Here is a 14581-nt window from a genome sequence, read left to right as displayed (position 1 = left end):
GGATCGCACTGAGCTACTTAGACACTTTGTACAAACAGCAAAGGCTAGATCGCCGATTAGAGTCACGGTTCGCCATTAGGTGTGCTCCTGCACGGGTGGTGATAACTTGAACAGATTCACAACACATCGGACAGCATGTCCGTCTGGATTTGACTTGAGTAAGAATGAACGTCGTTTCTTTATTGTATCTTTCTTAAATACTAGTTTACAATTGTCTTCTTGCGTTCAGGTACGTGACCCAAACACGTGAGTAGGTAAAATAATAATATAACGGTGTGGTGTCTGACCTTGGAAGTGTGCTTAAGGTTAAGGCGTTTATTGTTGATGTTTATAATGTGATGTTTTGGGCAAAACCCGTTAGTGGGTTTGTTTTAGGTAAAACCGTAAAGAGTACTTTTCGTAGACAAATGACAATGACAAGATAATGGTAGCTAATTAGGTATTCGATAATTTATGCTAATGGGTTTATCCTTATTGCTGATTGTTGGATTTTCCTGACATGATATGCTAGTATGCTACAGAGGCATTGGAAGCCTCCTTTCAAGAGGCCCGGAAGCCTCCTTTCAAGAGGCCCGGAAGCCTCCTTTCAAGAGGCCCGGAAGCCTCCTTTCAAGAGGCCCGGAAGCCTCCTTTCAAGAGGCCCGGAAGCCTCCTTTCAAGAGGCCCGGAAGCCTCCTTTCAAGAGACCAGGAAGCCTCCTTTCAAGAGGCCCGGAAGCCTCCTTTCAAGAGGCCCGGAAGCCTCCTTTCAAGAGGCCCGGAAGACTTATTTCAAGAGGCCCGGAAGCCTCCTTTCAAGAGGCTCGGAAGCCTCCTTTCAAGAGGCCCGGAAGCCTCCTCTCAAGAGGCCCGGAAGCCTCCTTTCAAGAGGCTCGGAAGCCTCCTTTCAAGAGGCCCGGAAGCCTCCTTTCAAGAGGCCCGGAAGCCTCCTTTCAAGAGGCCCGGAAGCCTCCTTTCAAGAGGCTTGGGAGCCTCTTTTAAGAGGCCCGGAAGCCTTCTTACAAGAGGCCCGTAAGCTTCCTTTCAAGAGGCCCGATAGCTTCCTTTTAAGACGCCTGGAAGCTTCCTTTCAAGAGGCTTGGACTTATTCTTTCAAGAGCTCACTTTTAATAGGCTCAGAGGCGTCTTTTCAAGCTATTCAGAAGCCTCCTGTTAAGTAGCTGAAAAGCCGCCCTAAAGGGGCTCGGAACCCTCCCTTCAAGAGGTTCATAAACCTCCCTTCAAGAGGCTCGGAAGCCTACTTTCAAGATATTCAGAAGCTTGACGTATAAACTTAATTTGAATTGGAAAGTTTTACGGTATAATGAAAATTTCAGCCCATATTATGGAGAGCCATGGTCCATTTTTCAAGGATTTCGTGAGTTACGTTTATTTTCATTTATAGCAAAAATAGGGGGTACCTCAATTAATGCAAAAGTTCGAAGGGGTACCTCTCAAGAAAAAGGTTGAGAACCGCTGTTCTATACGATTATTTAGGTTGCCTATTCTATCTTGCAATAACTTATCAGTCATCTGTCAACCTAACCCTTTAAGGCCCACATTTTTCTAAGCGGTTTCACCCATTAATTTGATATTATCTATTTTTTGTTTTGTCATTTGTTTAATCAATAATGGAGAAACGACAAAACAAGTTGAAAAATGGATGTGATAGATCATCAAAATGTCCTTGAGTACAGAACATGCGATCAACAACCCACGACACTAGCTTTTTCCGTCACTAGAAGCTTGGATATGTATTCAACCATATCCATAATATGTTTCAGAAGACCATAAGACAGGGGAAGATGGTTTTAGGATATCCTGGGTTATCCAAACAGTCCTTGAGTTTAGAACTTGTGATCTACAGCCACGACAGCTTTTTCATCGTTTCAAGCTCAGATATGTATTCAATAATGTTCATAACATATTCGTGAGGGTCAATTTCATTTTTATTCGTAGCCATTTGCTGTGGTTTTTCCTTTTCCAGTTTCCATTTCATAGTCAAACCTTCACGAGTCAATGTTCTATAATTCGATATCGACTCATCTGCCCATGATTTCATAGTTGTCGTATCAACCATTCACAATTTCAACGAGTTTGACTTATTACGCGTTTTCTAGGATAATTCAACCACCTGAACTTGCTGTAGATCTTTAGTTCCGAACTCAAGGACAGTTTGAATTACCCAGAATACCCCAAAACGACCATACGATAGCTATTGACCTCTAAGGAGATGTAATGGATATAATTGAATGTATATCAAAGCTATAATTACTAAAATAGCATCTTCCTAGCTGTAAAGCTCTCCTTAGCCGTGCGGTATGACGCGCGGCTACAAAGCAAAACTATGCTGAGGGTGGCTGGGTTCAATTCCCTGTGCCGGTCTAGGAAATTTTCGGGTTGGAATTTTTTCGACTTTCCTGGGCATAAAAGTATCATCTTGTTAGCCTCATGATATACGAATGCAAAAATGGTAACTTGGCTTAGAAACCTAGCAGTTGATAATTGTGGAAGTGCTTAATGAACACTAAGCTGTGAGGTGGCTCTGTCCCAGTAATGCCAATAAGAAGAGAAGAAGAAGCTGTAGAGCTCAAGTACCGAATTCAAGGACAGTTTGGATGATCCAGAATATCTAAAAACTATCTGACGATATCCGTTGACCTTCCAGAGAGTGTAATAGATATAATTTAATGTTTGGATAACCCAGAATATCTCAACACTATTTTACGATATATGTTGACATCCCAGGAGGTGTAATGGATATTATTGAATGCATATTGAAGCATTGAGTACTGAACAAAGATTTTCTGGCACCTGTAGATCTCAAGTCCCGAACTCAAGGACAGTTTGGATTATACAGAATATCTCACAACGATCATACGATATCTGTTGACCTCTGAGGAGATGTAATGGATTTGTTTGAATGCATATCGAAGCTATGAGTTCTGAAAAAAGCTTCTAAGCACTTGTAGATCTCAAGTCCCGAACTCAAGAATAGTTTGGATGACCCACTACCTTGCGGTGTTTTTCTCAGCTTCTATAAGATATAATGAACACGATTGAATATCTAAATAAACTTTGTGTGACGAAAAAAAAGCTTTTTTTGCAGCTGTAGATTTCAAATCCTGAACTCATGGATAGTTGATTAAGACGTCAAATGAAGATTAAAAATAGTTTATTGTATATTACGGTTGAATAAAAAAATATTTTGAAGCAGCACAATCCGCTGCCAATGTACCTAATATTTCCGAACTTCATCGTGTTAACGACGTGCTAGGTCATCGTAAGGCCTTGATCGCCCATACCTGATGATTTTTCCTGTCGGAGACGAGCCAGCCTCGGGCTGAAAGTCTCTTTAATAAAGATACAAAAAAAAAAAAAAAGATTTTCCCTGATAAGGGAGTTAATTCCAATAAACTTTGTATTCACTTTTATCCATCGTGCGATTTTATACATCCATTTTCCCGTGGGCCTGAAAGGGTTAAGACTGACACACGGTTTCAGTCGACCAGTGGAAGTGTGACTTTGACACTACTTCCATGCTTTCGATTCATCACTTCGCATCCTGCCGGGTGTGCTAGTCCAGGTTAAATTGCGCTCCAAATGCTTTAATTAGAACTAATTTTACAGTAATAAACCATCTTACGTGTCATTTTATTACAAATGAGCTCCAGTTCTCTCAAAGTCACTGCAAACACAGTTTCGCACGTTAGTCGCTTATAAGTGGTAATTAAGCTCTCCACCTACGTCATCTTAGAATGGAGCAAAAATTGATATCTGCTTCCAGCCAATTCTGGAATATTCCGATAAACATTTACGTTAATTATCTTCTTATTTACATTAACCATCATGTTTTTCATCCCTTGTCTCTTTACAGTTGCCATCACGACTCGTATACTTCAGCGAAACGGCAACAGCATTCGTTTATCGCTTCGCGTTAATTAAACCCGCAATCCCGTGTGAAACTCGAACAGGGAAAAAACACAGCAAATAAGAGCGGACGGATTTTCCGATGGTGGTGGCTTCGAGCGTGAATCGAGAATTTCTCAGACTAGCAAGCGCGACACCACCGGCGAACGACGACGACCGGTCGGTGGCGATGATAATGTAAATCGATTATACAAACCGCACACTCTAGTCTAGTCCGTGCGCCCAGTGAAGACGGCGGGAGGTTGCAGTTTCGCGCGCCAGACAGTGACCGAAAAAGCGACATGCCGACGGATTGCGATCGGGGTTACAGTTCGAGCGTTCCGTCGTTGTCGCCGTCGTCGGTGATTCATTGCAATTAGAAGTTCGATGATGAGATAAGTAGAGCGATGTTGTGATTCGGTTTGTTTTATTACACTACGATATGATGATGATGATAATGCGGGTGCCATTGAGGGGAAGATGAAAAGATATTTCAGCAATTTGCTGGTCTCAATGAATCACTTGTGTCAGAAGATTTCGAGTGGCGTAGACGAAGTTGCTACAGTGGATTAAGGCAAAGCGAAGGAAAATAATTCTGCGATATTTAGAAGTGCTTTGAAAAGGTGCAAACAAAAAGGTGTGCAAGCGGCAAAAGTATTACGTGCAAATTGCCACTCGGAGCGAACCGACCCACGGTTTGTCGCTGCTGGTGGTTGGAGGTTGGATTACGCCACAGAGTTTTCTCCGAAGGGCGAAAGTGCTGTGAAATAATTGCGCCAGAGTGAATGACACTGATAGGGCCCGGTGCCCCAGGAATGGCATTTATGATGAAGAAGAAGAAGTACAAATTCACGGTGGAGCTGCACCTGGAGGAGCTGGTGGAGGTGCCGTTTGTGAACGCGATGCTGTTCGCAAAGATACGGCTGCTGGATGGCGGATCCTTCCAGGAAATCAGCAATAGGTAGGTTTTGCAGAAAAGATTTCAGTGTAAATTTGATTTGGAATAATGAAATCCGGTACTAAATTGTTCAAAACGACGCATTACGGGGAATGAGAAGGAGACCTCAATACAATTCTGTTGAAATCACCCAATTATTTTGCAATAATATATTGAAATAAGAAACACGGTACACGGTCACGGTCAGTCCTCTGAGCGAAAAGCTTCCAAGAGTAGGTTTTAAGTGTATTGAAAATCTATCGAAAGTGAGAAAGTCTAGAAATCAATCTAGGGTTCGTCATGCTCAATTTTAGTGCATGAAAAGCTTTTTAAAATGTTACTCTACTGACTAAGAATGAATTCAACATTCGGTTAATTTCTTTAAAATGGTTTTCTGGTTTAGCGAATATGTGCACTCAGGACGGTCAAAAGTAAAGTTTTTGAATCGCATACAACATCGGTTCTCAACCTTTTTCTTGGGAGGTACCCCTTCGAACTTTTGCATTAATTGAGGTACCCCTATTTTTTGCTGTAAATGAAAATAAGCGTTACTCACGAGATTCTTGAAAAATGGACCTGAAAACTAACGGGATATATGGCTCTCCGTAATATGGGCTGAAATTTCCATTATTCTGTGAAACTTTCCAACTCAAATTGATTTTATACATACTCAGTTCAGCTCGGCATTGTTTGATTCTTCTGTCGGGATCCGCACAGCCGAGCACTCGGCTCGTGACTTTCTGCGAATATCTCAGCTGAAAAATTAATTCAATCATAAGTGCATTCAATCGATATTTCAGCAAACGAACTTAAACCGAGAATCGCACAGCCGAAATCGGTGAAAAAAATTAAGTGTGTACATCAAGCTTCTGAATATCTTGAAAGTAGGTTTCCGAGCCTCTTGAAGGGAGGTTTCTGAACCTCTTGAAGGGAGGGTTCCGAGCCCCTTTAAAGGCGGTTTTTCAGCTACCTAAAAGCAGGCTTCTGAATATCTTGAAAGGACGCCTCTGAGCCTCTTTAAAGTGGGCTCTTGAAAGAATAATTCCGAGCTTTATGAAGGGAGGTTTTCGAGCCTCTTGAAAGGGGGCATCCGAACCTCTTGAAAGGAGTTTCCGAATCTCTTGAGAGTTGGTTTTCGCGCCTCTTGAAGGGAGGCTTCCGAGCCATTCAGACTTTTGAGCCACTTAAAAGGAAGCTTCCTAGAATGTTGAAAGGACGCTTCTGAGACACTTGAAAGTACGCTTCCAAGTCTCTTGAAAGAAGAATTCCGAGCTTCCGTGCCTCGTGAAAGGAGCCTCTTGAAAGGAGTCTTCCAGGCCTTTTAAAAGAAAGCCACCTGAGCCTCTTGAAAGGAGGTTTCCGGGCCTCTTGGAACGAGGCTTCCGAGCCTCTTTAAAAGAGGCTTCCGGGCCTCTTGAAAGGAGCATTCCGGGCTTCTTGAAAGAGGGCTTCCGGGCCTTTTGAAAGGAGGTTTCCGGGCCTTTTGAAAGGAGGTTTCCGGACCTCTTGAAAGGGGGCTTCCGGGCCTCTTTCAAGGAGGCTTCTGGGCCTCTTGAAAGGAGGCTTCAGGGCCTCTTGAAAGGAGGCTTCAGGGCCTCTTGAAAGGAGGCTTCAGGGCCTCTTGAAAGGAGGCCTGGGCCTCTTGAAAGGAGGCCTGGGCTCCTTGAAAGGAGGCTGGGCCTCTTGAAAGGAGGCTTCCGGGCCTCTTGAAAGGAGGCTTGGGCTTCTTGAAAGGAGGCCTGGGCCTCTTGAAAGGAGGCTTCTGGCCTCTTGAAAGGAGGCTTCCGGGCCTCTTGAAAGGAGGCTTCCGGGCCTCTTGAAAGGAGGCTTCCGGACCTCTTGAAAGGAGGCTTTCGGGCCTCTTGAAAGGAGGCTTCCGGGCCTCATAAAAGAAGGCTTTCGAGCCTCTTGAAAGGAGGCTTCCGGGCCTCTTGAAAGGAGGCTTCCGGGCCTCTTGAAAGGAGGCTTCTGAGCCTCTTGAAAGGAGGCTTCTGAGCCTCTTGAAAGGAGGCTTCCGGGCCTCTTGAAAGGAGGCTCTGAGCCTCTTGAAAGGAGGCCTGAGCCTCTTGAAAGGAGGCCTGAGCCTCTTGAAAGGAGGCCTGAGCCTCTTGAAAGGAGGCTCTGAGCCTCTTGAAAGGAGGCTTCCTGAGCCTCTTGAAAGGAGGCTTCGAGCCTCTTGAAAGGAGGCTTCTGAGCCTCTTGAAAGGAGGCTTCCGAGCCTCTTGAAAGGAGGCCTGAGCCTCTTGAAAGGAGGCCTGAGCCTCTTGAAAGGAGGCTTCCGAGCCTCTTGAAAGGAGGCTTCCTGAGCTTCTTGAAAGGAGGCTCTGAGCCTCTTGAAAGGAGGCTTCCTGAGCCTCTTGAAAGGAGGCTTCTGAGCCTCTTGAAAGGAGGCTTCTGAGCCTCTTGAAAGGAGGCTCGAGCCTTTGAAAGGAGGCTTCCGGGTCTCTTGAAAGGAAGCTTCCGGGTCTCTTGAAAGGAGGCTGCCGGGCCTCTTGAAAGGAGGCTGCCGGGCCTCTTGAAAGGAGGCTGCCGGGCCTCTTAAAAGGAGGCTTCCGGGCCTCTTGAAAAGAGTCTTCCGGGCCTTTTGAATGGAAGCTTTCCGGCCACTTGAAAAGTGGCTTCCTGGCCTCTTGAAAAGAGGCTTCCGGGCCTTTTAAAGGACTCTCCTGAACCTTTTGATAGAATGCTTTAGAGCCTCTTGAAAAGAGACTTTTGAACCTTTTGAAAAAAGGTTTTCATACCTCTTGAAAGAAGGCTTCCAAGTATCTTGATAGGAAGCTTCCGAGCGGCTTGGAAGAACATAGCAAATAGTTTTGAAAAATCAATGACGTGTTAAATTGCATTCGATATTCAAATAAGTTTGACTGGATTTCACAAGCAAGAACAATTTAATTTTATTTCGATTTAAAATAACAGTAAGATTGATTGATTGTTTCACTTATTTACATGCTTTATCTGTGAGTGCTTCCGAGCTACTTGGAAGAAGGATTCCGAGAAACGTAGAACGATGTATCCAATCCTCTTGCAACGTGGCAACCGAGCTTTTCGAAAAAGCTTTCATGCCTTTCAAACGGAGGCCTCCGAACCTTTAGACTCTAGATTTTAGTTCAGAAGCATATTCTTAACATATTATTCAACATTTTGTTTCGGTCGGGTAGATTGCGATGAGTTTTTTTGTTTTGTTAATTCAAAGTTTTGTGCTTTTGATCAGTTGTTCCGCAGCCCGTCACACACTGTGCTGGTTGTTGAAGGCAGGATTCAATTGACTTTGATATATTGATCGCCAAGCATATTATTTACAAGTTTAAGACAAAGTTATGGTATAAAAAAAATAAACAAGTATCAAAACTTTATAAATGAGTTTTGATTGGAATTGTAATACGTAATTACGGATTTTTGTCCGATGTACCCCCTGGGGCCAGCGAAGGTACCTACAGGGGTACATGTACCCCAGGTTGAGAACCGCTGGCATACAAGGTATGAGGTGACAAGACGAGTTATGTAACTCCATTTAATTCTACCAAGACGACCACACAGTTGTGGTCAAAATACGTATCTGCAAAGATATCGAAATAATTGGTGGAATTAAATGGAGTCACTTAACTCGTCTTAGACGGTTGAATAAATTCCACCAAAAAGACCTTAAAATATTTTTTCAGAATATTTGATGTCTTAGAAAACTAGCAGTAAAGTAAGTCTTGCTTTATGTCGAGGGAAGTTGATAAAATCCAGCGTACATTCGCTGTATTGTTAAGCAAAAACGGCAGCTTCCATCTGACACTCTAAATTTGTTTGACGTTATCTTTCTGTTTGTGGTAGCTATGCACCTTGCTTTTGTATGATGAAACATTGATTTGGTAAATGACTAAAATACAGCACAGGTCTTTACGCAAGGCATCAGTGAAACTGTACGAACAACGATTTTATTGCAAATGATAGTTGCGAAAATCAGATTCCCATAATTTTGCAGCAATTATTTGCGCCAGATGAAAATCAAACATCATTCCCGGAAACGTAATTACACCCGTTCACCAGATTCACACGACCACGGCCCATCCCAGTGCAACCTAACAAACGAACTACGCGGACAAAGCCGGCCAACTATCGTGACCCCGGTCACGGTGGAGAAAACTGCTACGAATAATAACCAGCTCGATTGCTTGTTTAACTCGGTAATAAAATTGCCATTTCACAGATGTATCGCCCCAGAAGGTGAAACCCATCAAAAATTCGACCGTCTGGCTGCTGACTGAACGGTCATCAGTCGGCCAACCTGGCAACACAATCAAAATAAACTCAATTAAACTTAACTACGCCATAAATGATAAAAATTGAATTTAATTCCGATTCCTGCTGATGCTGGGAATTATACGCAATTTGTAGATGCACTGTATGTGGCCTGTCATTGCAAACTTGGCATCCACCATTAAAGTGTTGTGATCAACGCATTCGTTTATGGAAAATGCACCCGTGCTGCTGCTGGAAAGTGAATCTGGTCAGCGTCGGGATGATATACGGACCAATAACCAGTTGCTCTTGGCACATCGACGGCATCTCTAAAGAAAGAAAATCAATGAATCAATAATGCTGCCAGATCAGAGCAGGTTAACGAGTTTTTCAATTGCGCCGTCTGCTTGACACAGATTGCCCCATTGGTAAATGCCAGAGTTAGATGTTTTGACCATAAACAAGGCATCAATGAAATTCGCACTTTCCATGTTGTAGCGTTGTTTGTAAACATACAACAGATTGAGCTCGCTCTCGTAGTTTACCAATAAGTACAATGTGGAATGTAGTCGTAACATGTATTTTTTTAGCAAGGCTCTCTATAAAATAAGGCGGCAACGCAGATTTCGATTCGTGTTCCAGGTACTAGTTTCCATATTTTGAGACAATGTTGCTTACAAGTTAGGTTCGTGATTCGTTGTGGTAAGCAACTATAAACATCTCTTTTCGTCGCTCAAGCATCATGTCGAGTATGAACATGATTCGCATTCATATGATTTTAGATTGTAAATAAATTCTCATGTTTGTCGTATCCGCCTAGCACTTTTTACTGCTCACTTTCTGTGTTCGTCAGAACATGATGCGCAATCTTGCTCATCATACTCCCAAATGAAGCTAATTATATTCGTCCATTACGACCTTGTTAGACTGTGCTCCTTCATCATCCTCATCGGCGTCATACGGCTGGAGGGCGGTTATATGCTAGTAATAACGCTGCTGCGGGGTGCGATGATGACCCATCAAGTTCGCACCACGTCAATTGTCGAACGATGCGAATCATGGAGAGCCACGCGAAGCACTTCAATTGGCGCACTTTAGCTTTTTTCCTGCTTGTTGTAGTCAGACATACTCACAGAAACACATTTATTGTACTTATTGGATGCCACATAGCAAGCTGAATTGGATGGTTATCCGGTTACACGTGACTGGACTCGAGTGGCCACTGCACCACAGCACGATGATGTCAATTTATTATTATCTTATATTTACACGGCGATCAGAAACGCCACCCATCATGACTTTAATCCTCGCAATGGATTAATCGACAATCGAGGGCGACGCTCGTGTCAACGTTCGCCTTTCGTCCATGAAATCGAATCTGAATTCGGTAACTTTTCATTACTGGTTTGTTCAAACTCATTGAAATTCTTCACCCATGACACACTGCTCAGCTCATTCAGCTTGTTATCAACGGTTTCTGTTTCGTTTGGAATTGATTGATTTCCTCGTTCGAAACTCCATCGGTTACCCAACCGAGTGGAAAAACGTAACATGCTCGAAGAGGATCAATTCTTTCCGCTCCCAGAGGCAGGAGGAAAAGTTGAGAAAATCCGAACTCGACAGCCCGGCAAGACAAAAGGTAGCTGCATCAAATGCGCACAAACGATAGAGATGAGTCTGAAAAGGCGGTTGCATTGTTTGCACTCGTTCCAATGGACACCCTTGTTCGGTGTATCGCTGTAGAGTAGATGCACTTTGCAACAGAATGCGCTTCATACCCGAAGCGGATGCCTTGTAGATCCTATGGATAATGCTGATGAATGTGGTGCAATCATTTCAACAATGTTCCACGGCCTTGTACCGAGTGTCGAGGAAAATGAAATTCGCATAAAACAATTATGAGTAAAATGAGACGGAAGAAAACTCAGAAAGCTCAGTTTCTGTGCCACTGATGGTGGCGAATATTTACCGATTCGTACTGATAGCGCTAATGAATTTAATGTTTTGATGAATTACAAACGATAATTTGCGTTTTGATGGGAATGTTATGGATTGATTGTTTTGTGGTAAGGTAATTGTGATCGATTATTAGCAACTTTTGCTATAATATGCTATTTCTAGGTTTTTTATAGATTTTTTTCCAATTGTCTAGCTAATTTGCATTTAATTATCGTGTATCGATAAAGCATTTGTTTGAATGTTTTAATAGTTTGATAATCTAATGACTCTCTGAATTTGTTGGCATTATGGACCAGAGTTTTAATACTTTCACACATTGGGTTCGATGAAAATACAAATAAAACTAGATTGTATCAAATTTAGTCAATTTAGTTGAACAATGAACGACTTGATCCATTTCAGGCTATGGCAGACATGAAGAATTTTTATAGAAGAAGGCAAAAACTACTCGAAATTCGAATCAGCATAACTTATCTTAAAGTAATCGGATTTAGATAAAACTGGGACCACCGGACGCAGAAATTATTCTAGTATTCTTTCCACATTAACTCTCAGATCTATCGTAGGGTACCGAAAATGTTCCGGATTTTACGAGGGTATGTTAAAATGTTTTTTCTGTTTGTTTTTATTTGTGACGTCTATTTTAATAATATTTTATGCTTTCCCCATAAATTAGAAATAATTTGCTGATTATTGTAGGCTGCAGATCGAGAATCCGTCGGGACTACGCAGAGATATTCCCGTTTCAGTGAAAATCAGAATATGGTAATGCCAGTATTACGAGCCCATTTTGGATATCGGAATCCGGTAGTCGATGAAGGTAAAAACCGGTATTTTCGGTATTTCAGTTATGCCATAGAATTCTTCTTCTTCTTCTTCTTCTTCTTCTTCTTCTTCTTCTTCTTCTTCTTCTTCTTCAAAAGTCTCCATTGGACCTCCTTCGTCCTTCAGCAGTTGAGCGAGTGCGGATTTTCCGGAAACATCCTTGAGTTTGTTCGGAATTTCCTTATAGGGCGCTCGTTTAAAGTCCTAATCGGGAACCAGGGCTCGAGGACTTTCCTGGAGGAAACTGGGGTACTCCGGGGTTCCATTCTGGCGGTGACGCTGTTCCTTGTTGCTATGAATGGCGTGTTTTGTTCACTTCTACCGAACATATACATCTTTGTCTATGCCTATGGAATATTGCTGGTTGTTATTGGCCTGGTGTCCATACGTGAATAAGAACACAATCCGCAGTCCGGGCGGTCCATCGCTGGGCCAGCTCTATGGGCTTAACTATGACCGCCAGTGTAAGTGTCTCAGAGGACACGTCACCAGTAAAGCACCAGTAAAGCTACAAACCCGGGATTTAGCTCTGTCTACAAGACCATTTCAAGCAAGAAAATTTGTTCAGTAATAAGAACTTCCGTGTGTTCCTCTCACTACCGTTGTTCACCAGTTCATGAAGAGATAGTACGTATTTAAGCCCCTAACTCGATTTTTCCAGCAGTCAGTTCAGCCTAGGACCGGGTACCGATTGCTTGAAAAGTTGTTTCCGCTGCATACAGTTTTGCCTCAAACAAGAGGAATTCGAATCTTTCAACTGTCTGCAAGGTAACATTACTTATGTTTTATTTCTGAGACAGCTGTTGGTAGTGGGGACTAAATACGATGAATCCTTAATTACCACAACTTATTGCCCTAGCTAGAAAAATGGATTGAGCTAGGGCTCTGTTTGGTAGATCTTACACCGTAACACACTACGTCAAAGTGATTTACCGTGTTACGGGGAAGGGACGCACTTACGGATGATCCAGCCAGCATTACTGCCCTCATCTGTTTACTTAAAGATGGGGGCTTATTCAGGAACATCTAATCCAAACAGCTCCATGGGCATACCAAGGGTAATCTCGGACCCACAATTCGAGACGTTCGGGCTTTCCTTAGATTATCCCAAGGTTGTAAGTCCCCACCTCTCAGTGACCGGGTAACCCGGGAACCTCAACCCGGATTCTAAGTCCCCTTCTCAACCTTAACTATTAATTTTATTAGGGTCAGGTGGGAGAGCCTCACACATCCCCAATTCCAACATCTTCCTTCCATCTTCCAACATCTAACCCGCTCCGTCTATCTCCTGGTCGTTTCTTGCAGCACTGCAACTTTGAAATGCTGCCATCGAAAACTTCAATGAAGTTCTCCAGCTGAACGCTGTTTCTAAATTTACATTGTGTTCGTCAGATACCAGGCGTTCTGATTTGTCTAGTTGACTGTCGGGTAAAGCTGCGGTCAATTTAACACAAGTTTACGGAATTATCTACGTACTAAGCCTTTCTTTCGACCAGGGGAAATTGAGGGTTAGATTGGCAACTTTTGGGGTATGGTCCTCGCATTGAGCCTATTTTAGCATCTCCGGAGAGCAGCACTTTGAACAACAACAGGTCCGGCTTCAAGAACACCAATGGTTACCTCTGGATCCCGACTGTATGACTGGTACTGGGTTACTGGATTAATATTATAACCGTTAACATATGTTTTGTCTATGTTACTTTCGTCGACTAGTTTTTAACCCTTATGTGGCCGGCGTGGTACCCGGGTACCTTTTCCGAAATTCAATACACGATATCTAAATCATAGCAAGACGTTGAAAGTCTGTCAGATCCACAATAATGACGTTTAAAATTGTTTGTAGGGGTTAACGGAAGTGTTAATCAAGGAGGGTGGAGGAAGGGGTTCCTACTTTTTTGCCTTTCTCGTATACTAAGTATACGGTAAAGGCTATATGATCGCTCCAAAAACAAACTTTTTATAGAAGGCCCGGAGACCCATAGTGTTATATACCGATCGACTCAGCTCGACGAATTGAGGTGATGTCTGTGTATGTGTGTGTGTGTGTGTGTGTGTATGTGTGCGTGTTCAGTGCACCCACCCAAAAAATGTCAGTCATTTTTCAGGTACTTATCCTTAACCGATTTACTCGCAATAAGTTGCATTCGACGCAGGACACTCTGCCATTGGTTCCTATTGAAAATTGGTCAGATCGGACTATGGGCTCGGAAGTTAGGGCCAAAATACCACTTTTATTACAGAAAAAAATGTCACTCATTTTTCATGCACTTATCCTTAACCGATTTACTCGCAACAAGTTGCATTCGACGCAGGATACTCTACCATTGTTTCCTATTGAAAATGCCGAGACATTGTTAAGTCAATAGCTTCGCAGTGTTGATTATAAACAGCCATCATTCGGTTAAGAGGTCCAAATTTGGCATAATTTGTTCGGCGGTGGTTAGTGAAAAATAATGTCCTATGTCGAAGTAGTCGAGAAGGTATGTAAAAATTTAATTTCGACAAAATTTCAGTTGAGTCAACACGTTGAGATACTATATCGTTAACAAATGAAACCGTTGCAAACTTTCGACGCTGTTTCAATGTTTGTATGTTTATAAGCATGCAACGTGACTCATAAGATGGAAGAGGAAATGACGTTCAACCTAATTTACGAAGAGCGTATAGTAGAAATTGTTTTTGTGCTGATTCTATTCTTTCTTCATGTGTGGTTAGGTAAGGCGATTCGTTAATACTGACCTTGGAT

The 14581-nt window shown here is 42.7% G+C and overlaps 1 protein-coding gene across 7 annotated transcripts in view; it reads left to right on the top strand.

The window, feature by feature from the left end:
- The window catches only part of LOC134212092 (uncharacterized), a 272835-nt gene that overhangs the window by 127386 nt on the left and 130868 nt on the right, over positions 1 to 14581 (top strand). For all 7 annotated transcript variants that reach the window (XM_062689614.1, XM_062689615.1, XM_062689620.1 and 4 more), the window contains one exon: positions 3856 to 4848. In XM_062689614.1, the coding sequence (XP_062545598.1) occupies positions 4673 to 4848 (176 nt within the window). In that variant the 5' untranslated portion in view covers positions 3856 to 4672. The remainder of the gene's footprint in view (positions 1 to 3855; positions 4849 to 14581) is intronic.

The sequence above is a fragment of the Armigeres subalbatus genome, chromosome 2, assembly GCF_024139115.2.
Source record: "Armigeres subalbatus isolate Guangzhou_Male chromosome 2, GZ_Asu_2, whole genome shotgun sequence".
NCBI lineage: Eukaryota > Metazoa > Arthropoda > Insecta > Diptera > Culicidae > Armigeres > Armigeres subalbatus.
Note: the sequence above shows the minus strand (reverse complement) of the source record. Positions and strands in the feature narration are given on the sequence as shown.